The sequence below is a fragment of the Cyphomyrmex costatus genome, unplaced genomic scaffold (genome assembly GCF_001594065.2).
Source record: "Cyphomyrmex costatus isolate MS0001 unplaced genomic scaffold, Ccosl1.0 scaffold120, whole genome shotgun sequence".
NCBI lineage: Eukaryota > Metazoa > Arthropoda > Insecta > Hymenoptera > Formicidae > Cyphomyrmex > Cyphomyrmex costatus.
Window position 1 is genome coordinate 19,750 of NW_017275174.1, and position 17,241 is coordinate 36,990.

Sequence of the window (17,241 nt, forward strand, 5' to 3'; positions counted from 1 at the left end):
ATACTACTAGATGTGTGTTATACAGGGTGAAATTGATCTATTGATTACATATGTAATTATCTAATTATTCGATTATTATAATAGATATGCAGTTGATGTGAACTTTACCATATGAACTTTCTCATATGGTAAAAAGCTGGTTCAACGACTCTAATTCATTCTATTTGTCGTCGTTCTATGCAGTAGAGGTAAATTGAAAGCGCTGATGTCGCTAAATATCGATACAAACGCTTGCGATTCTCGAAATGAATACTTGAATGTTTCCGCGAACTGGAGGAGGAGAATCACTAATCAGTCTGCAACAAATTGTGTAAATTATTCCTTTTTATTAACTTTCAGGAGATGACTAAGAAATGGATGTGATGGGCATATGCGTACGTTTTTGGATGCAGGTAACAGATTTAAGAGTAATACGTAATCTGTACGAAAAATTATTCAGTTAAAAGACCCCATCTTACCGAAAGAAAGCATGTAATAGAGAGAATAAAAGACACAGACTAATAGCTGCTTGCTTTTTGTAATATTCTTTTCCTATTAAATTATTGTTTTTTAGACGATATCCATGTATAATATTATTGTGTCTCTTTATCTAGTATGAACTTAACGATACATTTCTATATCAGGTTGATTTTGCAATACTTTCATGCTGCTTGGCTATAATTGAAGAAAAATATGTAACGACGCTTTTTGAGAACCTAGAATGATGAGAATATTCACTGTCAAGTTAGATGCATAAAGGACTTCATTACTTTCAACAGAAGAAATTTGAAAACTGGTTTTTGTAAAACTTTAGCAACTAACGTATGTATAATCAATTAATCAAACAGAATGGCAAAAGCAAAAAGCGTGAGAAACACACAAGCAAAAAATAATAAGTTAAAAACATCGAACAATCTTCGTATGTGTAAAGTTGTATTGGATAATATTGCTTTAGATAAAGATTTAGTTCAACTTTACCAATTGCATTTCTCTGAAAAGAAAACTGTGGAATTAGAACATTCGTCACCATGTATTAATCATACTACAAATCATAATACATCTAATAATGTATGCATGTTAAAGGAAAACGTGCTACAAGATAATACAGAGGATAATACTTGTCGATTAACAAGAAGTCGTATGAAAGAATTAAATAAAAAGCTAAATGAAGAACGTAAAAATGTTGAATTTTTAGATGATGTATCATGCAATTATAAAACAATTCAACCAGAAGAATCTATACCACAAAAGCAGCAATTAAAAGATGATATTAGTGTTAAATCATTTTCAAATACAAGTACTGATGAAATATTTAGCAACTCTTCTCATATACATTGTAGTTATACACAAAAGAAGATTACGTCACTAAATAATAAAATGCATTGTAGTAATAAAAGACCAAATGTTCGGAAGAACAGTAGAATAGGATGTAAAAGAAAACTACAATTTGATAAATCAGGTAACATACACATACATACACACATACGCATTAATATTGTATTCTGTATTATTATTTATTATGTATAAAATGTTGTTTTAACTGTTTTTTATCTAAACAGATACAAGTATTGAATTAATAAAAAGCAATTCTTTTGATGAAAATTATTTTGATGAAGAAAATTTAAACGTTATTGATTGTAACAGCAAGATGCAAGAGACATCCAGTGAATCCATCAAGAAATACATTAATATCAACTTAAATACAATTAATAGCGTTATTAATGGAAAAGTTTGCAATGTAAGATTAGAACAATGTGATATGAATCAAAACAGTAAAGGTACGTATATTATTAATTATATATTCAGTAATATTATAAAAAGAGTAGATATTCAAAAATTTAATCTATAATGCCTTTAAGCAATATTTGACCTTTTTAGCTGTATTCTCAAAAATAATTAACACAGATATAGAAAATGAAATACCAGGAATGTCTAAGGATAAGACAAACTTTAAATCTAAGAACGTAAATTCTAATAATCTTTTTACTTTACATAATACAATAAATGGAGCACAAGATCAGAAAGATGCAAAGAGATCAAATAATAAAATTACAACTTTAGGTATTGATAATATACAAACAAGTGTTTCAAAATCATTCTCTTTAAATACAATACCTATTATTAAAATATCTGATGTTACTGAAATATCCAATTTTCCTACAACACATAATAAAAAACAACATGCCAATAAGATAAATAATACAATACCTGTTACTAAAATATCTGATGTTACTGAAATATCCGATTTTCCTATAACACATAATAAAAAACAACGTGCCAATAAGACAAATAATAAAAGAATAATCACAAAAAACTTACCAAAAATAACTGAAAATCATATTTTACCAAAAGGTATGATAACATTTGTAAAAGTAAACACGAGTGACGAAAACTTACAAAATAATGTTTCTAATGATACTAATAACAGTGCAAAGCAAGTTTCTTACATTGAAGATACCTATCATATGCCTGAAATAGATCAATCAATTGATATATCAAAAGTATCAGAATCTACATCTGTATTTAACAATAATAATTTAAAAAATAAAAGTATAGATGATAGCGCAAAAGTTAAAAACGTAGATTCAACAGAAATATATGAAAATGGAATTTTGAAACGTCAAAAATTAAATGGATTAAATAATGACAAAAGGCATAAGAATAATATTTTACAAAATGATAAAAAATATAAGAAAATAAGTTCTGATGAAAACATTTTAAATAAGACCACTTCAAATCTTGTAGATGTAAGAGAAAGTTGTAATACCAGATCATTAATATTGGTTAATAAAAAGGACGCTATAGAACAGAATCGAAAGCGTATTGCAGCAGAGGAAAATATTATACAGTTGGATAACAAAAAAAAGAAATTAAATAGAACTAGGTGGCTGCAAGATAATGTAACACATACTAAATTATTAAATCCTCGAGAATTTGATTTTCCAAATACATCAACAGAATCAAATATATTCAAAAAATTTCTCATACGAAAAATAGACTCACGTGAACATTTAAATAAAAAAAGATCAAAATCTCCCAAAATATCAACATGCGAAAATGAGTTTAATAATGAAACTAGTATAAAGTCTGAGCAAATAAAATTAAATAATAAAAATATAATTACTCCAATAAATACAATAAAAAATAAAAGATTTTGCAAAAAGCTTTCTTTCGAAATAGAATCTACTTTTAATAAAACGTTATATAAAGAGAAAGATATTCAAACAGATTCTGTTTACAACAATTGTACGCATAGCATGTCACAAAGTACATCAGAAAAAATGCAACATTTAAATCAAATAGATAAAAATATTCATGAACATGCCAATATACTGGAGGAACATACGAATAGCACAAATGAGGACGATGATGATTGCATTTCTCTGTTTGCAGAATCATTTGATACAAATTTGTAAGTATAATTTAGAGAAAAATATGATAAAATTAAATTTTATAACATTAAAAAATTTTTTAACTTAAAATATTTATAGTTTTTTAAATAGATATATTTTATAATTTTCAATATAAGAAATTATGTATTCTAAAAATCATAATGTTTCCAATAATTAAAAGTTTAATTGTTTTTATAGCTGTGAAAATACAGTTTTACATGAACAAGATAAATTAAACAAATCTCTACATTCTGATGTACCATATGTAATGACTGATAATAGTTTTAATAAATATATGAAACAAAATGCAACAGAATTTAATAAGGAATATGCTAAATGTGTAGAAAATAATACAGAAACGTCGAATAAAACTAATAAAAATGATAAAACTGATAAAAACGATAAAACTGATAAAAATGAAATCAGTAATAAATCCGAACAGATTACACATACAAATTGCATACCTAAAACTAAAACTATATCAAAAGTAACAGCACTTCAAACTAAAAACATGCAAGTATCAAAATGTCATTGGTCAACAAAAAATAATCTTAACAGCTTTCTCAATGGATACTGTTTTTCGTTATTGAGGAAAGGTATCTGTTACAAGCTACAACAGTGTAGATTCAAGCATCAGGTAACCTTTCATTATTTTGCTTCTTTACAGTCAGCGACACACGATGTTTGTTTTCCTGTTGGATTGCTAGCTGGATCAAATTCTTGCCATCGAATTGGCTGTGATACTGGCACTATCAGCACAGTGCTTGCCACAGCCAATACAGTGGCAAGATTTTAATCCAGCTAGCGATCCAGCAGAAAAACAAATATCGTGTGCCGCTGGCTTAACTTTTGCATTTGCGTGTGTGTTTGCATAATCACTTGTATACTAACTTGATATAAAATTATATTTCTAGTTGCAGGATCTCCTTAATACAATTCGTTCAGGAGGCTTTTCAGCAATGCTAAATATAATGCAAGATGCGTTACATCTTGGCTATAATTTTTTTTGCAGAACGATATATGTAACATCAATACAAAAATTAACTGTTAATCAAATCTTAACAATTTACGAAATATTTCACGATAATAGTATAACAGAAGAAATGACGCTTTCAGCAAAAAGATATATTATTCAGAATATTATTAAGGAATTGTTAAACCGGGAATTATCATTAAAAGCGATCGTGAATTATTTGGTGGAATATATACCCATTAAAGATTCAAATAATCTTATGAACATATTAGAATGTGTTGAAAAACATATCAAACGTGGTGAATATTGGAGTACCGTAAGAACTTTAGTTTTGAGATTGCCACCTGATAAATGTATTATCGAAAAAATATTATGTGATTGCATAGAGAATGAAACTTTATTTGATGTTCAAGATATTAATGACAACTTAATAAGTACAGCTCCTCCTACGTTAATATCAACATTGGACAAAAACACATTAAAACGTTTTAAAAATATATTGACTGACAAAACTGCAAATAATTCTGTGTTGCAAGTAACTCATTCTATGGTTCAGAATTTCGGAGAAAGTTTACCAAAAACTATTGCTTCTCCCGATGGAAGTGTGAGCTTATCACAGGTAGAATCTCCAAGACATGATACTTTTATAAGTAAGGACCATATAAATATGGAAACAAACGTCGGAAATTATATCATACAACCTATCGGTAATTATTTATTTTATATTATTATTGACTATGTAAGAAAAAAAAGAATAGTTTTACTTGTGCTTGTTTGCATGCGCGCATGCATATTTTATGCGTACATATATTTTTTATAAAATTTTTAAAACATCTATAGGTATATATATATATATACATATTTTTTTTATAGATGATTTACCTGATACGCGATCCGTTTATAGAGATCATGACCATCTTTGGAAATTTTATGTAGATTTAGATCGATTTAAAAAGGGACTTTTACATCATGATTATGATTACGTTATTAATATTTTAAAAACTTACACAGAAAAGCAAGATGAAAGTCCATTATTTGTTCGTTCTTGTTGTAATATACTTCGTACAGAGGTAAAACGTTCAGAATACCACTTAAAAAACATCATACGTCGCACAGGTAATAAATATTTTAATGACAAATAAAATACTTAAAAGATGTTGGAAAATATAGGTTGTATTATAATATATACTATATGTATAATCTGCTTGCTACATTAATCGTTTCCCTTTCATTATTCGTATTTAATATTAATGAAGAAGTAGTCATAATCTGAAGACTTCTAGATCTAAGAACCGTTATTGCTATGTATATAGAGAAAAATACAACTTATATATGAATTATACGTAATATATATATTGCACGTAATATATATAGATTTTAAGTATCAAGAGTTATATATGACGAGTTATATAATTTTATATTATAACAATTAACATTTTCTATACATTTTTTTATTTATTACGGATATTCGAAGATATATTTTTATTTAATTTATAAAGTATAAAAGAATATTCTTTATTAATTGAATAACGTACGATGTATGTATTGCATATATTTTATGTATGTGTAATATAATAAAATAAATAAAATATCAATGAACTTTAGACTACAAATTTTATTTATAATTTTACCTAATTCATACATTTGGACTTCTCAGTCCAAATGGGTACCTTCGATATTCTAGGTGAAATCTTATTTGACATAGGATTAGACATTTTGATCAATTTAGTGGATAACGAAGCCTGGGGGCTTGCATTAGATTTGATTCGAACACTTAATATGCATAAATTACCATGTAATGCCGAATATTTCTTGCTATCGGCCGAGATTTACTTGGCTAACAAAAAGGCAGTAAAAGCATGTGATTTACTTAAATGTGAGTTTATTTTACAGAAATAAATTGCTTTTTAAATTTTAACGTATAAATAATAACAAACACGCGTTATAAAAAATATTAATGAATATAAAAACATTAATAAATATTTTAAATATAAAATTCTTTAACAGTAGACATAATTTATTTCTGACAAATATTAATTCATTATTAATTATAAAAAATCGACATGAAATAGATTTCAAATTATCTTCATTTTTTAAATTATTATTTATCTCGTTTTAATATATTTTTCATTTATTTATATTAATTTTTCAGATAAAAATATTATACATACTAGTCGTGATAAGTGGTTTGTTAAAAGTACCATTAATGATGAGCATGTACGACACAAAATAATTTACATTTTATTGGATTCATTTTGTAATGAATTTATTGAACATGCTTTTTTTCTTTTTCAATTTTTACTTAAAGATCAGAGCAGTCAGTATTATCCCATAGGTAAAGTAAAGGATACCCTTGTGATTATAATACTTATATCATAAATTAATTTTATAATTTTATTGTATTTTCGTAATAATATAACAATTTTTGACTATGTTATACTCTTAATAACATTTATAACAAAATTTATCCTTATCATTTTAGATTTATCTCGTTATGTGGACAAATTAATAATATTAGCTTTGTCAAAAAAAAATGTGAATTTAATCACAGAGATGGCGAACTTAGTACTTAAACATACTTTTGCATTAAGTACCACAACGTGTCGCGGACTAATTTCAACATTAATTCATATAAATGAAAATTTAGCAAGACAGGTATATAATTACGCAGAAGGAATAGGTATCTATCCAGCAGTGAAGGTAAATACATAATCAATTTTATTTGATACAGTAAAAACAGGCTATAACTTTAATTAATTTATGCAAAATAGTTTCCTTATTTATATATATATAATATTTTTGCATATTTTTTTTCTCAACATTAATAATTCTTAAATTACTTTAAAAATTGCATATACAGTGTCCCATTTTAAATGACCTTAATTTTCTCTTAAACAGTACATTTTGGAGAAAAATGTTTCAAATAAAAGGTTTGTGACTTTGAGGGAAACATAAGATCATTGATGACCTTGGATGGCGTTGTCAAAGTCAGGGCAAGATTACTTTAAATTTTTTAAACGGAACATCTCATTTTTCATTACATATTCTTATAGCTTTACCTTGAAAGCTTTCCAAAATACTATAATAAAATATTTTTTTTATTAAGTACCAACAATGGTACCTTCTTATGCCCCCTTCGAAGTCACAAAATTTTTGTCTGAAACATTTTTTTCTAAAATGCATAAGAGAAATTTGAGATCGTTATTTAAAGTGGGACAACTTGTATGTATGTGTGTGTTGTGTGTGCGCGCGTATGTGCGTGCGTGTGTATGATATATATGATACTCTGTATTTTTATTCACATATTACAGTTGTGGCCAGTAACATACATCATTATAAATACTGATTTAACAGAAGAAGAAATGTATCTTACATTTTTGCAATTATTAAAATGTCTTATAATAAATTTTGGACATGCAATTGAATTTGCTAAACCTCATCAAATTAAAGTATATCTTATTTTGGAGGTAAGCACGTTTTTACAAACGGGATTGTTATAAGTTATGTTTAGAATATTTTGGGCACATCTGGCTTATTAATCAATATTTACTAGCAATAACATTCTTTCTATTTTATAATTATTTATATTTCAATTATGTATCTATTAATTTTCAGATAAAATCGATTAATGAACAGTTTCATTACGAAGATTTCCAGAGCTATGATAATAAAATTATTATGAATATAAAGACATTAGTCAGAGATGTTTTGAAACGATTTGATCCACCTATATTATTAATGCCAGGTAAAGGTAGAATATATAAATTACAAAGTAAAAGCATTATAAATTATTTAAAGACCGAACATTGCAATTAATATCATACTTATAATTTTCGGATACTAATATATTATGAGATCAAACAATAGATTAATTCCTTAATTATTAACTATAATATCAACTAATATTAATTATTCCAAAAAGTAAGAGAAAAAATACTGAGAAATGTTAAAATATAGTTCTATTATCCTTTTAAAATTTAAAAAAAGATATTTTATTTTATAACGTTGCAATTATTAAATTCATACTCTATACGTATTGTATTTAGTTTAATTAAAAGCTGACAATTTTTTAATTTGTTGGATGAAAAATATACACATAGTGTTTAGAAAACATATTATCATTAACATATATGTTTTATTTATATTTTATTTCTATGTTATGTGACGTTGCATTTAAAATATTATATAAGGACAAAATTTTGTAATTCATTTTTATTTTTTTTATATTACGGACATTTATATTTTTGCAACTTTATTAATTGTTTTATCATATAGAGAAACATATTTTACTGTTTATGTATATATATATATATGTATATATTTTTTAAATTTTTATTTAAACTCGTCTATTTACTTTGTATGTATAAAGCTACACATAATAAACAAAGACATAAGTAAATAACCTTAAGAATTTTTATACTTATAGGGGAGACCGGAGCACTATGGGTCACAAAAATGCAAACAGTAAAAAATACATTAAAATGTAAGATTTTTGGTCTCATCTTTTTTATATAATTAAGAGATAATCTATATTTTAAGATTTATTGAGCATTTTTCATAAATATTGATTTATTTTTTTAAGTATAAAAATCGAAAAATAAATTTTTAGAAATGACCCATGGTATTCCGGTCACGGAGTACCATGATTCAGACACTGGGGCACTATAAGTCACATAGGAGAAGTAGCTTTATTCAATAAATGAAATTTAAAGAAGTGATTTATTTCATAAATGAAGTCCAAAAATGATTTATTTAATCACTAAAGTCAAACGAATCTCAAACAAATAATCTTAACGAAATAATATGTCTTATAAACAATAATATCTCACAAACAAACAATATATCTCTTGAATAAATAATCTTAATATCTTTTTGTAAAATCTTAATCTTTTTATTTTCTCTTAGAAATCTTCTTATCCTTTTTTCTTGTCTTCTTTTCTATGAGTTTTTTTCTGGAGAAACAGTTAAAATTTTGCTGCTACCATGCTGCCTATGTTTTCTAGTGCTTGAGCGATGTTCTGTTTTAGGATAACCTGATATCTGCAGGACTTCTAAATTATTTCGAGACTTGATCTGCTGCTCCTTTCTCATTCACTACTAATTCTGGAATTGTCTCTATTATTCAAAAAGATATTTGACTCTCATGGTTGTCAAAAATCAAAAGTGATGGAATTACCCTTTGTACTGTGAAAATTTCATAAAATGTATTGTTCGAACAGAGTTGAATATTCATCCAGCCTGATGGAGTGGCCAAATCCAAAGAGTTTTGCGGAACACTAATCATCTGTGATTGTAGAAATTGACCGAGGAAATATCAGAACAGGTGGTAAATAATTTCTATTATAGCACGGATAATATCATATTATCATATAATATCATAACGACACACGTAAAATACGATTACATAATTTTTTTATGCATATACGGTTCTGCAAGTACGCAAATTGTTCTAAACGCTTGTTAACATATGACCCATGGTACCCCGATGAATCTAATATAAAAGACGGTAAATAACATCGAAGTTAAATAATTACCTGCACTGCAGAGAAAATGAGGAAAGATGTGTAGAATCACGTATATAACTCGTATTAAATATATTATACTTTATAGAAACAACATAAAAGAAATTGTGAGAGGTAAAATAATCACTTTCACCATGAAATTCTTTAACGGCATGTGTACGGAAAGATAACGGAAATTGATCTCTGCCATCTAGATATAATACATAGTATGGGCAACTAAATAACAATCATATGATACCAATTGCATCAACCTAAACATTCTGGATTTCTCTAAACAGTCAATGGTTCATGATATCCCGTGACCCATGGTGCTCCGGTCTCCCCTAATAGTAAATAATTATAATAACATTTATGTACATTTATCGGGCTAAGAAAATAATGCATGTAAACGTATTATATATTATAATTACATAATTTTGTAATAAATACTGTTTTAATCACAATTATTTTTATATAAATGCAAATTAATTTAATCTAACTAAATTAATTTTTCCATTAAAATTATTCTTTCCACATTTTAAATAATTGAACATCACATTTTAGTTTTTTGACATTTGTATAAATGTAGAGAAGATATATAAAGGAACGCAGTGGTAATTGTTATAAATTATTAGAAATGTGTGTCATATAAATTTCACTATTTTCATTATATAAACTCACATCACAAAAAATATTTTTTTTTATATTTTTCTTTTTATGTAATTTACTCTTGGATAAACAAATATTTATACAGTATTTCTCTTAAGTTTTTCATAAATTGATTTTTTCAAATAAAATTAATAAGTATTGCACGTACACGCGCACACACACACACACACACACACACACACACACACACACACACACACACACACACACACACACACACACATACATACACACAATTTTAATCGAACTCAGGTATGTCATCAAAAGAATAACCAGGTACTTTCTGATACGCTAAGATAGCTACCCTCATGTGATAAGCTCCCGGTATGAACATCAAGGCTCCTAAAATTATCACTGGCCATATCCGATCTGAATACTATAATGTAACAGAATTTTTATAAAAATATATATATATATGATTTGTGAACAGGTATTTAGAATAATCAAGTAATATATCCAGTGTTGTAATATACGAAGATATAAGCACTTCTACTTTAGCAGTATCTAAATGCATTATTTAAGTCCTTATAGACGACATTTATACTTGTATCTGAGTAATTTTTTTGTAGGATACCTTTCAAGTTTAGATACCATGGAATTGTGATCCTCTCAATTAGATCGGATGTCTATTTAGGGGATTTAAAGAAATTTAGATATACATAGGTATATATAGACATTTATTTATACCCACTACGTGTGTGTGCGTGCGTGTATATTAACAATACAATGTTGGAAACATTACTAATTTTAAAAAACATGACAAATGACAATTAATTAAACATTTTTACAAATACTACATAAATAGTAGTTTAATGTAAAATAAAATTTGTTTACGCAATTTGTTTTTCATAACAAATACTTCTAAATCTTTCAGGTATTTTTTAATGGATGCGTTCCATTTGGCGTTTACAATGCTCGCGAACATTTTTGTCCTTGTTTAACATGTGATAAACAATAAGGATAAAATGATTGTATGAGCGTTGCGAGCATCAAATGGAACGCGCCCTATACTGTACCTATATCTAAGCAATTTTTTTTAATGTATCTGTAATTATAGATACTTTCCTATATCTATACTTAGGTATCTTTTAAAAGGCATCTGTTACATACACAACACTGAATATATCTTTAACTCTATTAGAGTATGTTACATAAGATACACCTCATATTTGTTTAAAACTATTATTTAAAATATAACGTACATATACAAACCACAAAAATATAAATTGGAATTTTTAAAATAATTTACAGCAATAAAATAAATCTTACTTTTGAATCAATGTGTCCACTCACAATTAAACTTCCCATAATTAGCATAACAGTACCTCCAATAAATAGCAGAGCTGCTAACATAATAGCCTTCCATGGTATTTTTATTGGTGGCTTTACAAACTAAAAATTAAAAAATAGTTTTTACAAAATATAATTTTAAATATAACATTACTAAAAGGAATTAATAAAATAATATAAAAAAATAAATAATATATTCTTAAAAGCACAACAATTAAAATTAATAGTACATTATAATAAATAGTGAATGAATTTTTATATTGTTTTTCTTTACTCACTTGTGAATCAAAGAAATCATTATCGGTTTCTGTAAGATGTGTGTAATCCACGTTGTCAAATTGTCTGTCACTTCGAACTTTTTTCCTGCACATAGTCGCTTTATATAGATATAGTCTGAAAAACAAAACACTATAACATTTCTATTTTAAAATTATCTAAATTTCTATATGCACAGAATGGAACTCTCTCCACTTATCTTATAATATCCCTGTTATTTTTAGATATGAAATAATATATTTGCTGAAATTATGTAGCATCAAGAAGGATATAATATTTTTTCTATGAATGCAAGCGCATCAGAGATTACAAAATCATCTTTATTTTTTTAATGGAATTATATTATCTTTTTACAAAATATGACTCTTTTAGTTATTCTACGTATTTAAAAGTATTAAAATAGAAGTATCGACTTGTCTTTTGTGACCAGCCATATATTTATCAGCGAAATACGTTCTATGAAGTTGAATGACAACTGGTGCATCGAATCGTTTCTGCTTATCGTTCGACGAATTTAAAATATTTACATTTTGTATTCAATGACTAATCAGGAGACGCGGTAATGTCTCTGGCCATGTTAAAAAAAAAACTACCAGTTAATTTAAATTATATTGTCTGGAACAGGGCCCCTATTCTGTAACTCTTAACGCAAGTTTCGTTATTGTTACAACGCTTTTTACCATAATAAAAGGCTGCGCAGTGGCGTTATAACGATAACGAAACTTGCATTAAGAGTTACAGAATAGGGCAGACCTCAGGTCTGTTTAATTTGAGCTCTGGAGTTGAAACGCAAAAAAATTCAATGAGAGTAAGATTTCAAGAACTGTAAAGTATTAATAAACGTCACTCAGATGTCCCTCGAAACGAAGCAACTTTTGTTTAGCACTTTTCTTTCTGTTGTTAAAAACAAGTGGTAGACAAGTGAGTTAATCATATGGCCTGTTTTAGATACCTCAATCTGTATGCATATATATAATTAAATTCGCGTTCAAAAATAAGTCTTAATTTTTCTCTTCCTTTCTCCCTTTCTCTTTCTCTTTTTCAGTTCTGACGTATTGTCACAAGTGTTAAATTCTTTTGATTTATGCAAGTATTATCTTATATTACACGTAGATATAATAAGGCTAATACCATCAAATTATGTTGCGATGATCATACTCGTGTGTTAAGAGAACCTTTCGTAACAAGCAATATTATACACTGTCGTTCATCAAAAAGTTATGTCAAATATATAGTATCACCTAGTATCACTGTCAGCTGTCAATCTGTCAACAAGCAAGAAAAATGTGTATATAATATATATATATATATATATATGTCAGAGACTAAAGGTTACACTTTTTTTAGATGAGTTTCGGAATGCAGCTTACCGAGAGATTGGTTGTTACTTATAGATTTATAAATAAGAACCAATCGCTTCATTGTCAGTGAATAGGCTACATTCCAAAATCCATCGAAAAAAATGTTGCTATGATAATGCTGGATTTACACTGTATCCGATTTTCGTCGTATGACGAATCTGCAACCAATCAGAAAACAGGATTTTGCTTCGCACTGATGATACGATTTTTCTGATTGGTTGCAGAGTCGTTGTACGACGCACATCGGGTGCAGTGTAAATCCTACATAAGGCTATTGGATATAGAAAAACTTAAGACGTAAGACATAAACAGTAATGCCTGGTTTAATGGGCCTTCTACAATAAGCCGTAAGTCACAAATCATGTCATAAGCTAGAAATGGACCAATCACAGTCGTCAATTTTTAGTTTCTTACTTCCGATTTATGACTTATGGCTTATTGTAGAAGGCTCACTACACAATAGAGTCGCAATTCATAAGTTGTAAGATACTAACCAATCATGGTCGATTATTTTTGTTATATTCAACTGTGATTGGCCAATTTTTTACAGCAAATTACGAATTTACATTCGACATACAACATCCAATATCCAATAGGAGGGCTCGTTTTTTAAAGATTCTAACGATATTTTGTTGTTTCATCCGATGAACACATCGAACACAGTCAAGGTGCATTCAGAGGCAATCACTAAGTAGCAACCAATCAGTGAGTCGATATGAACAGTGGCGTAAACTGCGCGCGCATGTATTTTTAATATTACTCATAAATGCACAAAATTTGAACTTAACATTTTTTTAAGCAAGTAAAGTGCAATGAAATACCCGCAAAAAAAACTTATGTCAAAAAAATTCTGCTCTACTGTTGCTATGCGTGAAAAATTGTAAACTCATATGAAATCGTTCATGGGTTTACAACTTTTCACGCAAAGCAAATACTCTCCAAGAGCAAGAAACGTTTGGAACATTCAAATAATATATTGCAACATAACGTTTCTTGCATATTAGACCGTATTCTAAATAATCATTACAATAAATAAATAAATAAATATAAGTTTCTTATAATGTACGACAAAATAATTGTATTATCAATTGTTTATTATATAATAATATATATAATAAAATATCATATAACACACAATTATAATAAACAACTAATATATTTTAAGTGTAACGTGCAACTAATTAAAGGACATAAGCTTGGGACAGCAGTCCAGTGCATAAGATAAAATTGTCGATTTGTCGATAGGGTTATAGCCCTATGTCTTATTTGATTTTATTATTTTAATTAAATATACATTTATAAATATAATAAAAATTATTAAAATTTTACAATAAAGTTTTAAAATAAAAAAATTCACTGATATTTCATAATTGTGCACCCATTTGGCAGGGTGGGGGAGGGAAAGGGGGTAGACCATGCTTTATTTGGAAAGGTGTGCGCCCCTAAGTAAGGGAGGGGAGATGAAGTGGAACTCGCTTCGCGTGGTAAGTCGTACTCTTCTAGTTGATTTTCCCCATACCTCCCCCTATTGTCCAAAGTCATCCACTTTTTATGCAAAATAGTGATATTATTACTTTAATTGTTAATAACTTCTTAACAAATAACGAGCGACGGTTAAAACCTGTTGAAAGTCGAACTCAGGGTCATGACTTTGACAATATACATATATCAAAGTCAATTTATTAATTTAATTCTAGTAATATAGTAAATTTCATACAAGTTTCTTTTCCTCGTTTCATAATTTTTCTTTCATTTAACAACAGCATTAATTGTCTAAATAAACGATAATTAGTTGCATCTTCTTCGTTTAAACAAAAATATGGTGCGGCGATACAATGATACTGAATTATGTTAAATTCCATATCAAGTGTTTTTCTAGAAACGTGATCCTTCAAAATTCAATAGTTATATAAATTTATCTGAGTATCTTTCATTTACAATTCTTAATATACGCACACAAGTGTTTCGCCTGACTATTATAAGTTCGTAAAGTTAGAAACACAATGAAAAACATAGGCAATAGAAATAGGGAATAAAAAATTTAAATCTATCAGAGACACCATGTGTACTAGAATGAACGCTTTCTGATAGGTTGAAATCTTTTATTCCTTGTTTCTATTGTCTGTGCTTTTCCAGCTTTATGACGCTTTACAAATATAATTGCTTGTAGAATATTTATTCACGGATATAATTCTTTTTTATAGTATACACAAAAACGATCAACTGTTTTAGAAATTGATCTAAAATCTATGTCTATGGTTTTGCACTTTTTTTCATTAAATTTATGATGACAGTGCAACAGCTGGATCTACCATTCTAGTTTTTGTTGCAACGTTTTCGAGGGTAAAGACAACGCAGAGACTCTGTATTACAGTTTTGCGCAACGAAGAAACCGAGGGTGTCATACAGGGCTGAACATATATATTTGAAAACTTTTATATTATTTTTGTAATGCAAGTGTATTATGTAGCTTGTATTTCAACGGAGAACACATAAAAATATTACGTATTTTGTTTAAAATCGAAAAATTGAAAAATTTTTTATTTTGTAATTCCAATAATAAAATTTATCGTCAATTGTAGCATTTAAAATAAAAAAAAAATTAAGGATTACATACGTAACATTTAAATTCACTGAATTCACGTAAAAGATATACAAACACTTAAGCTAGACTTAAGAGATAACCAATAAGAGATAAATGCCTTTAACACTTTAGTTAGACTGTTAAAGGCATTTATCTCTTATTGGTTGCTTACTTAAAATACTTTCAATTTTTTGTTATTAATACTAAAATATAAAATACAAATATTTGCATGTGCTCCGCTGAAATACAAAATACAATTGTCTTATAAATTCTTCTATTTCAAATTGTTTTTCAAATAAAAGTATTTCAAATAAATGCCCAACCTAATTAATGTCATATCGGGACTCTACAAATCATACGTTTACGTAATCGTCATTATACACGCGCGCGTGCATGATTGTTTTTTTATTATGATTTCCTTTTCCCATTTATCATTAGTGAAACCTTTATATTATATTAAATAATGATTAGAGTGTTTTAATCACAATTCGCATTTATTATCCAACACTCGCATAGGCACGTGTCTTATATCTACAATCAGAATAACGTTCGCATAAAAGCGTTAAATCGGGAGCACAAACTTTTGCATAATGCAACAGGCTCAAGATCCGTAAATTCTGTCCCGTCAATGTAAACTTAGCATTCGTATTTATAGCGTGTCGTTTTTAATGACATGTACCTTCGTCCTCATAATTATACGAATTGCTTTGACCCACCTTAGGGTGTCCGAGCATCATGCAAAATGTTTCATTTGTCACAACGTTCGCTTCTTTGGTAGAGAGAGAGAGAGAGAGAGAGAGAGCTGAGACTCAGCTGTCTCAGATCATGAGTGTACGTCATCTGCACGGCCCTGCAAGACCTTTCAAGAGCGCTGGTGGTTTAAAACGCGGCACTGCCGGCGTTGCGACGCCTGCGCATTGCCGTCCCGACGACGCTTGGTGCACGGAGGGCGACGGTGGCCCAGGGGCGGCAGTGCGGGTTCAGGGGGCGGCGAGGGTGGACGCCTCCTCCACCGTTGGAACTATCCCTTGACAACAGCCCGCGACCAACTCTCGACAGCGGCGAGATTCCGCGTCGCACGGTCTCCAGAATCGCGCGCGATCAATCGGACAGTGGTACGAATCAATCAACGATCCCGGGTACGAGACGTCGCCGTCACGGTCGTCCTCCCTGTGGGAAGACGGGTCCTTACGGCGTGCTCGGACGTAAACGACAG

At 28.6% G+C, this 17,241-nt stretch overlaps 1 protein-coding gene across 2 annotated transcripts; it reads right to left on the minus strand.

Moving 5' to 3' along the window:
* Positions 1-9,996: 9,996 nt before the first annotated feature.
* Positions 9,997-13,360, minus strand: LOC108779088 (transmembrane protein 230). 2 transcript variants are annotated; one of them, XM_018546454.1, is made up of 5 exons: positions 13,212-13,360; positions 12,083-12,197; positions 11,784-11,906; positions 10,819-10,890; positions 9,997-10,189 (listed from the first exon to the last, which is right to left on the minus strand). In XM_018546454.1, exons 2-5 carry the CDS (start codon positions 12,173-12,175, stop codon positions 10,145-10,147), a joined length of 333 nt encoding a protein of 110 aa, XP_018401956.1. In that variant the 5' UTR covers positions 12,176-12,197; positions 13,212-13,360; the 3' UTR covers positions 9,997-10,144. The 2 variants fall into 2 exon arrangements, with proteins under 2 accessions (XP_018401956.1, XP_018401948.1); XM_018546446.1 differs by lacking the exon at positions 9,997-10,189 and having other exon boundaries at positions 10,698-10,890.
* Between the last annotated feature and the right edge of the window lie 3,881 nt (positions 13,361-17,241).